The sequence below is a fragment of the Ursus maritimus genome, unplaced genomic scaffold (genome assembly GCF_017311325.1).
Source record: "Ursus maritimus isolate PB19 unplaced genomic scaffold, ASM1731132v1 scaffold_29, whole genome shotgun sequence".
Lineage (NCBI taxonomy): Eukaryota > Metazoa > Chordata > Mammalia > Carnivora > Ursidae > Ursus > Ursus maritimus.
This window is the reverse complement of record NW_024425452.1, coordinates 25,164,937-25,183,386: the sequence shown is the minus strand read 5'-3', so window position 1 is coordinate 25,183,386 and position 18,450 is coordinate 25,164,937. Positions and strand designations below refer to the sequence as shown.

The 18,450-nt window shown below is 40.1% G+C and overlaps 1 protein-coding gene across 1 annotated transcript in view; it reads right to left on the bottom strand.

Annotated features, from left to right (window-relative positions):
• The window catches only part of KCNQ5 (potassium voltage-gated channel subfamily Q member 5), a 489,866-nt gene extending 471,991 nt beyond the window's left edge, over nucleotides 1–17,875 (bottom strand). The window contains exon 1 of the mRNA XM_040643667.1: nucleotides 17,469–17,875. Coding sequence (XP_040499601.1) covers nucleotides 17,469–17,875 — 407 coding nt within the window. The remainder of the gene's footprint in view (nucleotides 1–17,468) is intronic.
• Nucleotides 17,876–18,450: the final 575 nt, after the last annotated feature.

The following is an 18,450-nucleotide window of genomic DNA, read 5'->3' as shown; positions in this document are numbered from 1 at the left end:
AGGTGTATGTTATGTACACAGTAAGAAAAAAGCCACATGGGACAGAGTTACAATAAAAGGTGCACCTTGTCTCACTTCTGCTCTATAGTCCTATTCTCCATCACTTCAACCAAGCAGTTTCTTCTAGTCCTTTCAGAAACTTTCCATTTGCACACATGCATAAATGGGCGTGTTTGTGTGTGTGTACGTGTGAGCATACATAATTGTGATTCTCATTACCTGCAGATTCCATCTTTATGAATTTTCCTACTCCTAAATTTATTTGTGATCCCAAAATCAGTGCTTGTTGGGCACTCATGGTCATTTGTGGACATGAAAAAGGTGGCCCCAAATCTGTCTCCTGATGTCACATTCCCAACTGACACTGAAGAAGACAATTCTTTGCCTTCTTGTTTTAGCTCTCACTGTAAATGAGTATCCTTTTCAAGGTCTATTTAATGCCATGTTTTTCACGTTTTCGTGGGGCTTTTTTGGGGGGGAGGGGGGTGATTTCACTGTTTAAAAAGGCCCCTAGTATAGTGCTGAAGCACTGTCCAGTGTTCTTAAGTACAAGAAAGCTATGGTGTGCCTTCCAGAGAAAATACATGTAAGGTAAGCTTGATTCACATATGCTATGAGTTCAATATTAATGAATCAATTATATATTAAATAATGTATCTTTAAACAGCAACACACACATAAAGTAAGATTACTAATCAGTTAATGAAAATGTGACCAAAGGCTCCAAGGAACCTAACCCTCTATTTCTGCTAGGAGCAATGATTCAGTATTCACTAACTCAGTGTTTACAGTGACTTTATAGACTATAACTGTCGTGAATAACGAGAATCTACTACATGGGTGCCTTTTTTTAATTTACAAAAGTGAATACTAGTGGACACTATATACACTTTTATACCTTGTTTTTTTTCACTACTAATTCATTTTAGAAAGCATGACATACCATGTCATGCATATTTACTTCCTTCTTTTCAAAGAGTGCAGTTTTCCCTTGGACAATTTTGCCACTGTTGATTTAACTAGTTGATAATGACACAGTTCTATGTTGTTTCTGTATTTTTTTAATGATAAAACAATGCTTCAGGAAACATTCCTTTACTTAGATCTTTGTAAACCACACAGATCTCTGAATGAAAGAAAATTCTGGCTTCCGTAACAAATACATAACAGCTGCAGCTGTTGTAGGAGACATCAAGAATTTTTAATAGACTGGTATTATCACATGGAGTGTGGATGTGGCCTGTGAGCTCGATGTGTCCGAGCAGCAGCTACCACACTGAGGATGTTTAACAAATGTCACATAATCAGACCTTCTTCCATTGGTAAGGTCAGGGTTTAAGGACTGCAGGATCCCTTTATTTGAGTGCCAGTGTAAGTGCTTTGCATTTGTGTACAAATCTGCTCCACGACCAAAGGGAGGCCTTTGTAAACTGCTCTTTATCTTGTGGCAGCATAACAACCCTCTGCTCCAGGAAAAATGCAAGAGCCGTGTGTCAAAGAAAATCAAGCCTCTCCTTCTTTACCTGCCCCCCACCCCTGTGTTTGGGTAATGAACGAAGCTCTGCGTAGTGAACGAATAGCTCTGAATCAGGACCACAGTGAGGGGATTATGATGATTGAGGAAAAGTACTGGAGGTATTAAAAACCACGGGAATAACTCAGGGCACAAAGAATTGTTGATAAAAATAAATGAGAGCCATTCGTTTTCTCCAAGTCACTTCTCTGTCTCAAAATTTTCCTAGCCTACAAAGAAGAGCACATACAGTACACATCAACTTCTCAATGTACAAGATTCATGCAAAAAATGGCCATTTATAGGCCAACAATTTTAAACAACCACCAAAATTCCTTTGTTCTCCTAATTCATTAATGAAACTATTAATTTTCTAATGATAATATTAACCACAAAAAGTATATTAGATATAGACAAAGAAATACCAGGAGGGTGGAAATTAAGTTCAAGTTAATTTTAGGCATTCATATTTAAAAAAAAAAATACTGTACTTGCAAAGCTGGAGAGGTGCCTCATCTCTCTTGAAGTAGGGAGAGGAGTTTTCAGAAGTTAGGGTCATCTCATCCTGCTGCTCCTGCCTGTCTGACTGTCATGGCCCAGGCTCTCCTGGGCATATAAGCAGAGTGCTAGGCCTGTTTAACATGGCAAATTTAAATACAGGTGTTTGGGCTCATTTGAATTTATGGATGAACACATTTGCTTTCCCCTAATGAATTCACCTAGTGAGATTGCTCATGGGGGGGGGGCTCTTATCCACATATAATGTTTGTATGTACTCTTTCCCACTCCCACTCGCTCAAATTCTAGTGATATTTCTCCCCAAATTTTGATATGTGAAAGAAATCACAGTGCTGCAACTGAAAGTACTAAGTACTAGTTTCTTACTTAATCTATTCATTTACTGGAGCCTTTAAAGAATAAGCCAATACATATTTTAAACCCCAAAAACCAGGGATGTACTGTATGGTGACTAATATAATATAATAAAAAATATTATTATTAAAAAAAATAAAAAAGAAACCCCAAAGAGCCCCCTTTTTTAGAATTCAACTTCTTTGGAAGAAAGGTCATAAAAATTAATACCTTTTTCTGGCATTTAGAAATGTATAAAAGAGAAATATTTGTTAATATACATAGTAAAAGAGTGAAAATGCTTTTTAAATATTTTATTATTATTATTTTTACATAATCTCTACCCCCAATATGAGTCTTGAACTCACAATCTTGAGATTAAGCATTGCATGCTCCACCAACAAAGCCGGACAGATGCCCCTGAAAGTGCTTTTTAAAAGACTTTTCTTCATATAATAATTGGACGAATGACAGTATCTGTAAAGAATGTCTGTTCAGTTCTTTAAAAACCATACAGAACCTTCACTAGAGCAAGGTTAGGGCAGATCACAAGACCTACAACTGAAGTAATTTCTATAAGGGCAACGGGAAGGCTTGGCCACCAGTGCTGCCTCTGACAGTAAGTGTTTGATCTTGTGCAAGTTACTTAACATTTTTGCAGGCTCAGTTTTCCCATCTAAAAAAAGGACAGTGTTAGAGTAGTCTCCCAAGGTCCTTCCAGCTCTATAGTCTCATTACTTAAATGTGTCAAATCAGTAGTTCCTGACAGTGTTTTCAAATTTACGCTTCAAGAATGTGCTCTTATGATCAGTAGGGGAAGAAAGGGATAAAGAAAGGGGGGGTAATCAGAAGGGGGAATGAAACATGAGAGACTATGGACTATGAGAAACAAACTGAGGGCTACAGAGGGGAGTGGGGTGGGGGAATGGGATAGACCGGTGATGGGTAGTAAGGAGGGCACGTATTGCATGGTGCACTGGGTATTATACACAACTAATGAATCATTGAGCCTTACATCAGAAACCGGGGATGTACTGTATGGTGACTAACATAATATAATAAAAAAATCATTAAAAAAAAAAAGAATGTGCTCTTATCCACATATTCAAAAATAAAGAGGTTATAAAATATTTCTTGATTTCTGAGAAAAATCCTTTTGTTCAATCTAAGAGAGCTTGAACAGACAACAGGAAATTTCTGGCTGTCTAATCTTGGCACTAAACACAATGCTATTGTAAAAGAAGTAATATATTATGGTAATTTATTTATTCACTCATTTATTCATTAAACACATGTTTCACATGTACTTATTATTGCAGTATCTCCTCCTCTGAAGAGGCTAAAAGACTATCTTTGGTTAGGGAGTATAGAAACTACCACTGTGTGTGTGTGTGTGTGTGTGTGTGTGTGTGTGTGTGTGTGTCTGTGTGAGCGTGTGCCAGCAATTATATAAGGAACTTTCCATAACTTGCACATTTCCACATTTTTCAGATGGTCGGTGCTTAGAGAGGTTAGTGATTTGCCCAAGGTCACACGCGTGCAGGGTGTGTGACTCCGAGAGTATTTTTCATTCCCCGGACATAGTTGCCAGCTCTGGGTTATGGCTCCATCTGCTTTTTAAATTTTCTCTGCACACCACTGTTGGAGAAATTCTCAGAATCACACACACTGAGTCTTCCACCTGATCATGCCAAACTCCATCAGAGCCTTGCTGTTGTCAAGAAATTGCGCTATTCACCTCTGGTTGCTGCCTTGTTATAACCCAAAGCTGCCATCCCAAATTTTTATTTACCATAAACCCCTATCTCTCTTCTTCTAGGATCTGTTCCTCTCAATTACGCTAATCTTTCCTCTTGCGGGGCGGGGGCGGGGGGGGGGCTGCTTTCCCTAGGTTTTTATATTTGTGCCGACCTCCAGCTGCCTGGGGAAATAAAGAAAAGTTTAGTTTTAGTCTGTTGCTCCCTAATCTACCATTCTCCCTCTCTCTTTACCCATTTAATTGTCAATTATGCAGCCTAATCTGTCTCCTCCTTTTCCCCTCCAAGCACTGTTTGGTGCCCTATCTCAAACTCTTTAGAACTGCTTGCACTTATCAGCATCTCTCTCAAGGGCTGCAACACTGCTTTCAAACCAGATTTCCCTGCTTTCACAGGAGGCTCTCTGAATACCACCCTCTCTCCTGGAGCCCCCATTTCATACCTTCAGAGACACCCCTCACCCTGTGGATGCCTTTTGAGATGCTGATTGCTGTGCCTGCACCCTAACTGGTTGTTGAGTTATTCTGGCCCTTTTTCTAAGAGAAGATTTTTCCCCCTGTGATACTGGATGTCCTCCTAGCACATAATGCCACAAATGGTGTTCACTCCTACCTAGATCACTGATTTTTCTTCTAGGTTCTGACCCCTCCGCTTTATCTTGGCTTTCCACATTACGGTCCCTTTTTACATGGACATTTTCATTTCTCATCTTTATAATCCTTTCACTCCCCTGCAATCCTTTTTGAGCTTTGGTTCTCCTATGGACACTATATTGCGCTACTCTTCCTCTTCTCTGTCCCTTTCACAAACCCCTCTTTTTCCTCTTTTCTCCCCACATGCCAGTAGTCCCTAAACCTCTCCTGCTACATTATTCTCCCAACACTCTATTATTTCTTCATCCATCACCTCCACATTGATAACTAATGACCCCCAGTCTTTCTCTCCAAAAGCCCAAACAAGTTACGTGTCTACGCATGCATCCTGTCTCTCTGGAAACCGGATTAAGCAACTTCTGCTTGCTCATAGTCACATTGCTTGAAACCTTGAAACTTTTGATTCTTTTATCTCTTTGCCTACTAAAAACTAATCAAGGACTAAGAACTCCAGTTCTGCCCTCGAATTCTGTTTTCCCCTCCTTCACACTCTCAGAGCAAACACTCCAGGCCAGGCCCTTGTCTGGCCACGTACGTTGCCATACCACTCCCAGACACTTATTCTGGAGTAACCGCTAGCTTTATGAGTGGCTCTTGAGGCAAAACAAAACAAAACAAAACAAAAAAACCTCACAGAACAGATTTACAGTGAATAGGTCTTTTAAATGTATTATCGTGTGCTTTGGCAAATCTATATTAAGACCTCAATGTGAAAAGGGTTTGGACCAACAACCCAAAAAAAGAAAAAAAAAAAAACAATTCAGGTCATTGTTTTTAATCTTTTTTGGAGGAAAAACATATGTTCTCACCAATAACACTTGTGAATTAGGATATCCACCTTTAAATGAGAGGAATATTATGTTTTCTCCACACAATGTGATAGTTTCTTGACTATTCTTGTTTAAGGTTGTCTAGGCTACCTCACTTAGGGCCATCTATAAACTTATTTTTATTATCTACTTTTTGCCCCAAAGCCTGGAATAAAACTCCATATCCATGAGCTCTGGAAAATAGCCCTCGGCAGCATGATCCAACTAGTTTGGGAAGAGCAATTTGTAGAGTAACTCTCATCAAGTCCAACGCTGGGAGTGACAACTCTGGAGCCATGTAAGGGAATCTTTCCTGCTAAAGGTAGGTTCCACTTTCTGTGATGACTACTATTCCCTTCTACAGAGAGAAAAGAATAATGGGCCACTGAAGCATGACAGTCAAACCAAACTGGTAGCCTGAATAGTCTAGAAGTCACCATGATTGGCACAAATATGACGACTGGATACTTTTTTCTTTCCGTTTGTGTCTCCTGTCCTACCTTTGGAAGATCTGCAGGACCACGTCAGTTTAAGATTAAAGTAAGTCAGCATAATTAGTTAGGGTAGCTCGTTTCCTCGAGTTCATTCTGAAACATCACATTGCGTTTACCCCTTGGTGGATCTGAACCTAGAGGAATTTATCTGGCTTTCCTCTAAACGCAAAAACAAAAACAAAAAACATGATGCTAATGTGACTGTGTAAGCTTGGTAAAATGTTGTCCCTAACCAAAATGACTGTCATTTCTTCTAGTTGTCAAGGACCACAAGAGTAAGAGTAGATGCTCCTTGGGTGCAAGATTCTGTCTTAAAGGTTATAAATGGGTTCCCTCAAAGTCTTAGGCATTGCCATTCAGTTTCTCTACCTTTTCCAATTAATGAAGCAAAACAGAAGCACAGGATTTTGTCATCTGGCATGGCAAATTCAAAACTAATTTAATCATGCCTTGTAATGCCTTAACCTGACTGCCTATCTAGTTCAGAAATACATTTGAAGGTTCAGCTGTAGTCTTAAGGAGATGAGTGAAGAGCACCTTGGAGATCACAATGAACACACATTCTTCCACTTATTGATCTTACTTTCACTCTGAAGTGCTACTCTCTAAATTGAAGAAAAGAGCCATTTCGCCTGGAGAAAGTAGATAAAATGGGAAGCAGTATTTCCAAAGTGTTCCAAGGACATGATATGTGGTGGGCACCCAAATACTGAATGAATGAATGAATGAATGAATGATTACTGAATGAATGAACACATGCATGCATGCATGCATGCATGAATGAATGAATGAATGAATGAATTCCAGGCCTCATGGAAAACTGGGTGTAATATTTTCCTTCCATGTACCAGAATAAAGAAGTTAACAATATTAGAAACTTTAGAGTATATACTGAAGAAAGGCATTTCATTTGATTTTTTTTAAAACAAACTTTTGATTTACATTATTGTTCTTCAGCCATTTTGGGAAGAAAAAAAAAACATTCCTAAACAAAGTGTTATGAAGCAGCACTGATTTCTTTTCTATTTTTAAAAATACTTTGGAGCAAATTAAACATACTCAGAATGTTTTATTAACTAGAACATTTAGTTTAACTAGTTTAATTACTACTCTTTGAAAATTACTATGATCAGTGGGAACTCCTGTGTTTGGTCTTTGTGTGGGAATGCCCTGAACAGAACGCCCACCTGCACAGGCAATTGAACACCCAGCTCCAAAGTTTCCCAAGAGGTCAAGAGAATTGGCAATCAGCAGTTCTTTGTATGGTGATCCTGGAGTTTACCCTGTAAATCCCTTCAATAGGAGCAATAGCTAAAAACCACTGGAAAAGGGCCAAACTTTGCTTTTATCCTAAGTCAATTCAGAGAAATGTTTTTTGTAGCTCAGTAAATAGTAAACTAATATCTTTCTGGAGCAAAAATTCCTTGAGAGAACAGGTTGTGTTTTATTTCCATTTAGCCCTCATAGTTCCTACTCAGGCCCATACACATAGCATGAGGCCAGGTTACTGAACAAACATTGAAGAATTATGTCCTAACTTTACAAATCAGAAAGCTGAGAAATGCATCCACTAACTCAAAACATGAGGAGAAGAATCCAAATTCTCAATTCCATCCAATCCTAGATTCATTCAGGGGTTAGGGAAAACAGGTTTAGAGAAATGGGACCCCTAAAAAGGTTCCCATTCTATAAAAGGTTGTGGAAATAGCTTTCATATGGTCTATGCTTTGGAAAAATTTCCAAGTAGGAAAAAATACACGTGGGTTTCTATCTCATATATATACTCTGATGACACTTGCATTTTGAGTCCATGTTTTAATCTCCCAATTAAAGAGGAAAACTACAGCTCTCTGTTGCCAAATTATAGATCTATTTCTTGGCTCAATGAGTAAGGAAACCCCTAATGACTTAACAGTCTATGTGCTACGTAATTTTAAGTTATCCACTATTCAACTATATGTTACAAATAGATTTAGACTTCTTTAATGCACCTTCTTCTGTAATAATTCCATCTGGAATAAAAATAATTTTCAATTTATTTCTCAACTGTGTATAGTGGTCAGTTTCCAAAATGGAAAATATGATTTTTTAAAAACGATTTATTGCATATCTGTCTGAATATATCCAGATTTCAGAAATAATAGATATTAGAAAACCTCAGGGCAATTTTAAGACTTCACTCCCTTATTTTCTAAGAAACCTAAGCATAACTAAAACTCCAAGAAAAGTAAAGTTCTCTAACCCTCACATCTTTCTGGAGGCCTCTGTTAATTACTGCAGTACGATGTGTAAATTAGGTAGTCCAGTCTACTTACGCAGTGCACTCTTGGAGCTTGTAAGCAATTACAGGGTCAATGCATCTCTTGATTAAGAGCAGACAGGTTTAAGAGGAAAGAATTAAATTATACAACATGGCAGAAAGATACGTGCAAAAACACCATTCCAGAAAGAGGCATGGAGAGGAAGGAAAAACAAACAAAAAAGCTAGGAGTAGTTTAATTTGGGAGGAGAGGGAGAACAATGGGACAAATGGGAAAGAGAAAAGAAGAAATGTCCGGGGGGAAAAAAAAAAAATATATATATATATATACACACACACACACACACACATATATATACAATATGTATACATATATATGTGTGTGTATATATATATATATACACATACAAATATATATGTGTATATATATATGAGGAGAGAGAGGGAAGCATGGAGCAGAAATGAAATGTATTTACATCAGTGTGAAGAAAACAAGCATATTTTATTTATTAAAGAAAGAAAATCCTATAAAATCAGTTTGGAGCAAATGGTTCTATGTTCAGCCATTATGCAACTTTAAAGAAGCAATTTCTGTTACTTCAAAATGAATCTCAGGTATTCTGCACTGAAGGTATAAATTAGAAATTTAATGTTCATAGGAAATGGTACTAAGAAGTTATAACAGCAATTTAGGTCTTCAATACAAGTTGCTGTACAATTTAAACTAGAAGAACTTAAAATTCATGTTTGGAAAAAAATAGATTATAAGATTCAAATAGTCCTATTGGTAGCAATAGGCAGGGTGAATTTCAATTAAAAATAAAGAATGAAAATCTGAGAAAGACAAAAGAAGGTACTTAGGTTTCTTTAGACAGAAATTATTTGTGAAGAATTTGATAAATGATCCAATTTGAAGACAATGCAAAACTGTAATTAAGGGCTAAAGTAAATGATCCAAATAATAAAAGCTATGGGAGCTTAATAAAGGTAAGGAAATAAGCCAGAACTATCAAGAAAAACTTTATGGAAAAATTACAACTTGAGCTGGTTAGAATTTGAAGACAGAGGGCACCTGGGTGGCACAGTGGTTAAGCGTCTGCCTTTGGCTCAGGGTGTGATCCCGGCGTTAGGGGATCGAGCCCCACATCAGGCTCCCCTGCTATGAGCCTGCTTCTTCCTCTCCCACTCCCCCTGCTTGTGTTCCCTCTCTCACTGGCTGTCTCTATCTCTGTCGAATAAATAAATAAAATCTTAAAAAAAAAAAAAAAGAATTTGAAGACAGAGAAACAAACATTCCTAGTACTACTAAATTATATGCGATTCTCTGGTACTAGGTCATAAGGGATTTTAACTACTGTCATTTTCTTCAACAAATATTTATTGTGCATATACTATATCACTAAGAGTGATCTATATGAAACCCAAAAGCAGTTTTTGTAATTATGCTATCTGACAGGAGGACCCCTGGGCCCACGGGTATCATCACAATCAAGATATAGAGGCCAAGAATATGGGCTCTCAGCTATTCTGCCTTGGTACAAAACCCTATTCTGCCATTAATTCAGCGGCTGACCTCAGACAGATTACTGAGCCTCTCCCTACCTCAGTATTCTGATCTGTTAAAGGGAGATGATTAATACTAATAGTATCTTTTAGGGCTATTCTGAGGATTAAAAGAGAAGATGTGCATAAAGCATTTAGAACGACACCCAGCACATAATCAATAATTAAAACGACTACTGGTGGTGGTAAACAATCTTCTTTCCTATAGCTTATCCTCTCCTGCTTTCCCCCTTTAGTCTTGTATTTCCTTCTAGCTAGTGTTCCCATCTCTCTTCTTATATTCTTGCTAAACTAACTGAATATATGGCTTACATTTACTGTTTCCTCTCTTCATTTCTGACTCATTTCTCGATTAAGAGCATTCTGACTTCTGCCCTAACCACTTCACTGAAAGTGAACAATTGGTGCGTTTAAAAAATCCTTGAGGACTTCCACATTACCAGATCTAATAGTAACTCCATGGTCCTTATCTTACTAAATGACTATCTACATTTCATGGCTGACTCTTTTTTGGAATATATCCTTGGTTTCCATGACCATCTGACCATCTTTTTGTCTAGTGTTTCCTTACACCTTGCTGTCTATCCCATTAAATGCCCCCTATTTCCTCTGCTTACCCTTTATATGTTGGTAATCCTCAGGTTTCCATCCTTTAGCTACTGCCCTCTTTACACGCATTCCTTGTATTTTTAACTCCTGTCTACGTTTTTATGTCTTTTAAATCTTTATTCACAGTTGCTGGAAATATATAGTTGGAAGTCCCAGTCACAAAAAGCTCAACATCTCCAAAGCTAAATTCATTTTATCACCCCCTAACATTCCACTCATCCTGTTGTTCCATCTGTTTTCGTGATCTCAGTTAATGGCCCCCACTTTCTAGCCAACCACCCAAACCAGGAATCCAGAAATAACTAATCTTTCTTCATTTTCCATAATTCACTACATCACTAACATATTTCAACTCCACCATCATGTTTTTTCTCCATCTTTACTACATTGCCCCAATCCAAGTCCAAATTATCTCTTGCCTAAGTTGAAACAACATTTCAAAAGATCTCCTACCTCCAGTTTGTTCCTTTCAGGCCAGCATTAATAGAACTGACAGAGTGACCAATCTAAAATGGAAATTCAAAATCATTATTACCTACCCAAACTCCACCTACCTCAAAGACTGCCTATTACCTACAGGATAAAATCCTGGGCCTCTAATGTAGCAATATAGCCTCCCGCTACGTTATTTCTATTTTTCTCTCTAGTTTTAATGTCACCATGCCAAGTGTGATTATACACATATATAATATACATGATGCCATAATACTTTAATGGAATATTATTATGTCTTTTTTACAGATTTAGTAGAGAGTACTGGCAGTAACTTGTTCATAGGCATCAAATCCGTAACTCGGATAACTAAATCCAAATGTAATCATATTCCCTAATGGAATTTCCTTGAGGTCAAGGGCCAGCCACATCGTTCCCTTTTTTGAACCACCAGTATACAGCACATTAACTGATTCACATAATGGCTATTAATTAAATATTATACTGAACTATTAAAAAAAAGAAAAGAGAAATAATAACATGATTGTAAAAGATCATCTTGCCACTGAGTGAAGGAGTAGAGATTCTAGAATTACCTCACTGGTAAATGGAAGCAACGAACACTATGACTGAGTTTGTAAAAAGTGTTTATATACACTGAAATAGCTTTCAAATTATGATACAATCTCCATATCGCCAAGAGTAACTTTAAGATTCTCTTTATTTTTAAACTGCATTTTATTCAAATGCCTTATTTACTTTTAGAGGAGTAAAAAGAAATGTAAATATTTGCATTAACAAGTTCTCTGCTAAATGATACTCTGTGTGTATATACATATTGTGTGTGCATTTGTTCATGTAGCATATATGTGTGCATATATATACATATATAAAAGTTCAAACTATTTTTAAATTTAGAATTAGATGACTTCAATAACATTTAGGAAACTCATTCTTTGGACAAACTGATAACAAAGGATCAAAAGAATAAGCCAAAACTCTTGAGTCCCATCAAAAAATTTCAGTACTTATGAAGAAAAGCAGATGCATGGCTAATCTGTCTCCCAGGTTGCAACAAAATAAAAGTTCAAATGGCATACTTGTAAATAGTTGAAGAAAAGGAAATTAAAATGGAAACATCTACAAATCATTAAACATAACTGAACTGCGGCTATTCAACAATTGGACTTTAAGTAGTTTCACACCACTGGGCTAGGATAAAACATGCTCTGCTGGCATTTTCATCTGCCAAAATAGCCATTTGCAATTAAAAATTAAAACTGGCACCATTTCTTTGCAAGCAATTATCAAAAGGCTGCTGGCAATCTTCCTTGTTTATAGTGTTTCTTATATCAAAACTTCATTCCATTTTGAAATATTCTTAGATTTTATTTCTCTTAGGCCATATTTCTAATGCTCATATTTTAACACTTTCAACATTTCTAATTGCAATATGATCCCAAATACTGCAGCATTGTTTAAATTTCTGAAAACAGACTGATTTGAAGAATATATGTAGCATTTTATGTTACCATATTAGCAAGGTATAAGGCAGTATAACTTGTATAAGCCCTCTCTACATGTAAGGGAAGTAAGTGATTTTTAAGGAATACAGGAGTAAAAATAAAATGCAAGCATCAATTTCTAAGGACATAGACCTAATTCCGAATAGAATATACATATAAATAATAAGGTCATTCTTTGGGTCTGATTGAGTCCTGACACAGGGAGTTACCAATAGTGTGAAATCTCATTTTCCACCCAGGAAACCAGTGGTATATTTTGGAGATTAGGGGTAACAGTAAGTGGATCAATCTGTATGTATGAGCATCTTCTATGTGGCAGAACTGTTGTAAGTGCTGGTGATACAGCAGAGGACAAGATGGAAAGAGTCCCTGCCTTTAAGGAATTGGGTAGTGACAGCCAACAAACTATTCCTCCTCCAAGCCTAGGAGGGATGTGTCCAGTTAACTCTTTAGAAAGATCACTTTGGTTACTATGTGGCACACAGGCCTCACAGGAGTTAGGAGCAAAGTTAAAGGAGTTAGGAGTAAAGTTAAAGTGACCATTTAGGAGGTGGTCCTGCAGCTCAAAAATGAAGGGAAATGATAAAAAAAAGATCAGATCCGTTCTCATTACAAATATACCTTCCCTATTTACTCTAGAATATTAGACAATCTGCAGTATCCCCCACCGTCTTGGCTGGATCACAAACACTGGACACTGATGTGTCCATTTCACAGATAAAGATTTGGAGACCCAAGGGTAAAATGGCTTATTCCAAGTCACAAAGCTAATTAGTGGGAAAGATGGAAGCAAAGTAATGGTCTCCTACTTCTAGCCCCCATACTTTCTCCTCAGAACGAATCATCAGTATCTTCTAAGAAAATAAAAAAGATTTAGTAGTTCAACCAACTTTAGTTCACTCTGCAACTCCTTTATGAAAGGCTTCTAAGGAAATTTATTTACTTACTCATTAAACAAGCATTTATTGAGGGTCTACTAGGTACAAGGCATCTTGCTAGGTGTTTGGGATTCAGAGATAGTAGGAGATTTTCTGTGTGGGAAGTTTGCCCTCCTGTGGGAGAGCCAGACCAAGTAGCTCACAGTGAAAACAGTGGGACAAGCACCATTACAATGACATGCTGAAGTGCCATGAAGCCTAAGACAGGGGGCACCTAAATTATTCTGGCAGTGGGGAGATGTGCCTAAGAGGAAGCAATCCTTAAACTGTGTTTTGAAGAAACAATGGGAGTTAGCCAGAGTGCACAGAGTGGCAAGAAGTAAAGGAAACAGCATGAGCAAAGGCATAGCATTGAGACACAGGATGGAGTAATTGAGGAAGGCTGGACCCCTGAATGTACATCAGAGGTGAAGAAAGAAAGATGGACAGAGGCCATGTCATAAAGTATCCTGTGTACTGTCCCAAGGAATTTGGTTAACTTACACTATTGTCTCCATTTTCCCAACTCTTAACCCTCCTCAATCTACTTAATTTCCATTTTTGACCCTCACCACAAAGATTATAGGCAAGGGGATGACACGATAAGATTTACATTTTAGGGAAAACACTACGGTGCCAGGGTGGAAAGCTGGAAGGCTGAGAACAGAAGCTGGATGATTAAGCAAGAGAATATTACAAATAATCCAATGGAGGGATACTGAGAAACAGAGAGGGATAGTAACGACAGCAAAGGAGAGAAGGGACTAGATATGAAAAATATTTATAAAGTGAATACACAGAATTTAATACACAAAAATAAAGGTGTTAAGGATGACTTGCAAATTCGTAGCTTGGGTGACTGGACTATTTCTTCTAGTTTAAAATATCTAGAAATTCTGATCCATGGCATTATACCAGGCAAAGATATATTGGACAAAGTAAGGAGTTACAGATATCTGTCACCTGTTTCCTATGCCAGAGCCACATTTATTGTATCAATGCAAATGAAGCCCATCATGTGTTCTACAACCATTATTCTTCTAAACTTTTCCTAAAAAGAATATGAATTTAAGATGAACAAACAACCTTCAAAGAAATATATCACCTCATATCTGAATAACTCATCTATTAAACTAAAGAACAGCTGAAGACAGGAAATGAGGAATCACAGCTGTCTGGTAAATCCTAAAGAAGAGCAAGGGAACAGACTCTCCTAATCCCTCTAATTTACAAAAATTGGAAGAAAGTATTTGGAGTAGGTCATCTCCTGCTTTTGCCAGACATCTCATCAGTAGATTAGGATATCTACACTTGGAAATACATTTTATACCATTAAAGTACCATTATAATAATGATTTTTCCATATTTAACAGAAACTTTTCTTTACCTGAAACATAACTTTAAACAAATTTTTCTTGCTTCTTGGCAGTGAAAACACTGGTAGACCATGTAAATCCATCCCTGAAGTACCTCATTAATCACATTGCACTTGCTCTTGGCAAGAACATTAATGTGTTACAAAAACTGTTATTAAAGTAAGATTTGGGGATTCCCACGCTGGCAGGGAATTAGTTAGTTACACTGCTTTAGAAATTGTTTTCATATAATTTCCTTTATTATTAATGGTCTTGTTAGACTTTCAGCTCAAAGTAACTTTCTTTTATTCACTGAATGTGTAAAGTCCAGCTTTCTACATAAACTGTACGCAGCAACTGCAAAGATGGCTTGTCCCTCGGGGTGGGCTATAGTTGTGCAGAATCCTCCCAGAAGATGATGCTAGCCATTCCCTCTACCTGCTAATGTGGATCTAGCACCCCTAATTGCTCAAGCATTACAGCTTCAGACTCTAGAAATGTATAAAGCAAAACTTCCTACCAGCACATGGTATTGACAAGCACATAATTTATTTCAATCTACCACTAAACCCATTGATAGGCTGATAAAAATCTGATGAGTAGAGAATTATCCAAACTTGAGTCTCTTGAAAAATCACTTCTTAAAAATTTTAAATTCTGTAAGGCCATAAAAATCTGTTAAACATTAACATATTGAAAAGAAAATGCCGTATTACAGTAAGTCCTCACTCATTTTCAAGGGCAAAACTTAGGAGATGCAAAGCATGAGCATCAGCCAAAGTTGCTTCTCTCTCCAAATATACAGTGTATAACTTACCAAAAATTAAAACTCACAAATGGCATCATACTGTAAATTCAAATCTACAAATATCCTGAGCATACTCTTGGGGGTAAAAAAAGTCATTTTCCATACAGTATATATTTTGCTGCCAAATTGAGCATAGATTGTTATTGCTAAATGCTTTAGTAGATCCTGACACGTTAAAATAATTTATCAGGCTCAATAGGTAACAGGATTAAATATATGTATCAACTCAGAAAGGACAAACACGAAAAGAATCTGTAGTATCTATGTCTATCATTTATTACAATAACCGCATCAAAATCAATGTGAATCTTACATTAAGTGAATAGTAAAAGTTATACCGTTTGATGTAATAATGATGCTACACAACGTTCTCCTTGTGTACACTGTAAGATGGAAAGTTGGCTGGAATATTCTACCTAATGCTACATATTCACATCAATCTGAGACTGTAAAATTTTCCAGACACCAGAGCCCCACGGATTGTAGACTCCACCAATTTCCTGACTCCTACGTGGTCAAATTCCAGGTTCACCTATTTACAAAACCAGCCCCTTCTTCCATTTATTTAAAAGGTGCTTCTGTTGTTGACGCCAATCCTCCATCCCAGGTGAGAGCTATGTTTGGGTGACATGCCTCACTTCTAAAAGAAACCTAATTCACATGTTCAAAAACTATTTTACTAGGAAACAAGGAACCGAACAGTGAGTGCCTGCAACTTTTCTCTACAGGTCTCCTAAGGCTGATGTCTTTATATTTCATTTTAACATAAAGAAGCAGGAGAAAGAAAAAAAAAAAACAGGAAAAGATGAAAAAATAAGAAGTAAAAAGAAATAATTAGGATATAACGGCATAAAGACTACCTTAAAACGTCCAGATAAACCTAACTCTAACAGGAGACTGAATGAATGGACCTTGTGGGAAAAACAGTAGTAAACTTTAAAGCCACTGAAAGGTTTTAAATGCCTAAGGGAAAAATAAACATTTGCTTCCAATCATTTTCTCATTAAGCATCTCTGCTAGATGGTGAAGGCTTACTTACACACACGCGCGCGCGCGCGCGCACACACACACACACACACACAGACACTTTGACTCAGCGGCACAAATGCCTACTTAACCCACCGCCTGATCCCAGGTGGCCCATTTGCGCGTTTGCTATTGCACTCTGACCGGGGATCCTGAGCCCCAGGCTCACCACTGGCCTCTGCCGCTGCGCGGGAGCATCACCTCGCCCCGCCCAGCTCTCCTTTTCTAGACCTTGGCCACCTCTGTGGCAGGAAGGGCTACACGCATTGACAGCTTTTCCGTTAGTGGTGGAGGTGGTGGCGAGGCGTGTTTCCGGGCGCACTTAAAACCTAGCTGCTCTCCCCACCAAGTAGCAGCTTCCCCAGCTCCGCCCCAGGGCTGAGGACCCAGCCCTTCGTTTCTCCTCTCACCACCCGGTGCAACCCTACCATCACCTCCTAACCTCTCCAATACACTCAAAAGCCTCACACCGGCGCACGTCCTCCCTTTGCCTTTCCCAGCTCCCGGGCGCCCCTCGCGGTTGAAATTTACGTATCTCGGGACCTAATCGCTCCCCATTAACCGCGCAGCCTAAGTCCCAGGTCTGCCTGGCTCACGCCTTCGGTGCCTAAAACTGCGGGGCAGCTCATTGGGTGTGTTCGGGGAGACGGTAAAATCTGTAGAGGTGGAGGAGGTGGGGCTGAGGGAGGTGGAAGGCTCTAGGAGGAAGACCATAAACACGTGCAAAGAAATAAAAGCCACCACGTGTGCGCGCGCGAGTGTGTGAGAGAGTGTGTGTGTGCTCGCGCGCGCGCCGGGCCAGGGCGTGGGCGCGGAGCGCGTCCCAGGGGGCCAAGCATACAGACCCCCCGGAGCAGGCATGGCGGGGGGCGCGCGGGGGCCGCGGGTACTCACACGAACGCGTGGTAGATGAACGCCCAGCCGCGGGGTCTCTCCAGCACGTTGTACAGATAGTTCTGCACCCGCCGGTACTTGACGTTGCGCCGGCAGCTCTGGCTACTGGTGTACGAGAGCGGCTTCCCCAACAGGCTCATCCGGGCCCCCTGCTTGCCCCGGCGGCTCTCCCTCAGGCCGCCGCCGCTGCCGCCGCCGCCGCCGAGCGCGGCCGCGCGGGTGCCCAGCAGCAGCAGGCCGTCGCCCCTGGCGGCGGCTGAGTTCAGCAGCACCCTGCCCCGGCCCGACTCCACATCCTTCATGCCGCTGCCCAGGCGCCCCCCGCCCGCCGCCGCCGCCGCCGCGCCGCTCTTCACCCAGAGCCCGGCGGCGCCGCCCTCCTCTCCTCCCGCGTGGTGGCGGGGCATGGCATCACCACGGGCACCGCGAGGGGGGCGCCAGTGCCTGTGGTGGGGGCAGCGGCCTCATGCGCGCGGGCGGGTTTCGAGGAGGAAGCCGTGGCCGACGGAGCGCCCGCCGGCCCGCGACCTCCGAGCTAGGGGCGGGGAAGCAAGCAGCCAGCACACCGCCAGGGCTTCAGGGTGGGGGCGGAGAGGGGTGTGCTAAGGAGGCCCAATTTCTAGCAGTCTTTAGGTCCAAATTCGAAATCAGGACCTCTCTGGGGCGTCACTTTGAGAGGGTTTCTCTTGCTCCCTCTTATTCCCGCAGCATTCACTCCCTCCTTCCCAAGTGCCCCCAGGGCTGGACCGAGGGAGTGCGGGGCGCTCCGAGGCGCGCTCCCACGCGCGCACACCCAGCCCCAGGCTCCCCCTTTCTTCTCTGGATTCCCCACGCCCAGCCTGCGTCCGCCCCCTCCCCCAGAGGGGACGGGGCTCGGAAGCCCCTCTCCTAGGCGCGACTTTGCTTTAGTTGTCTCGGGGGCTTGAGAGCTGTCCGTAAGGTAAGTCGGCCTCGTGCCCTGAGGAGAAACTGGAGATGCAGG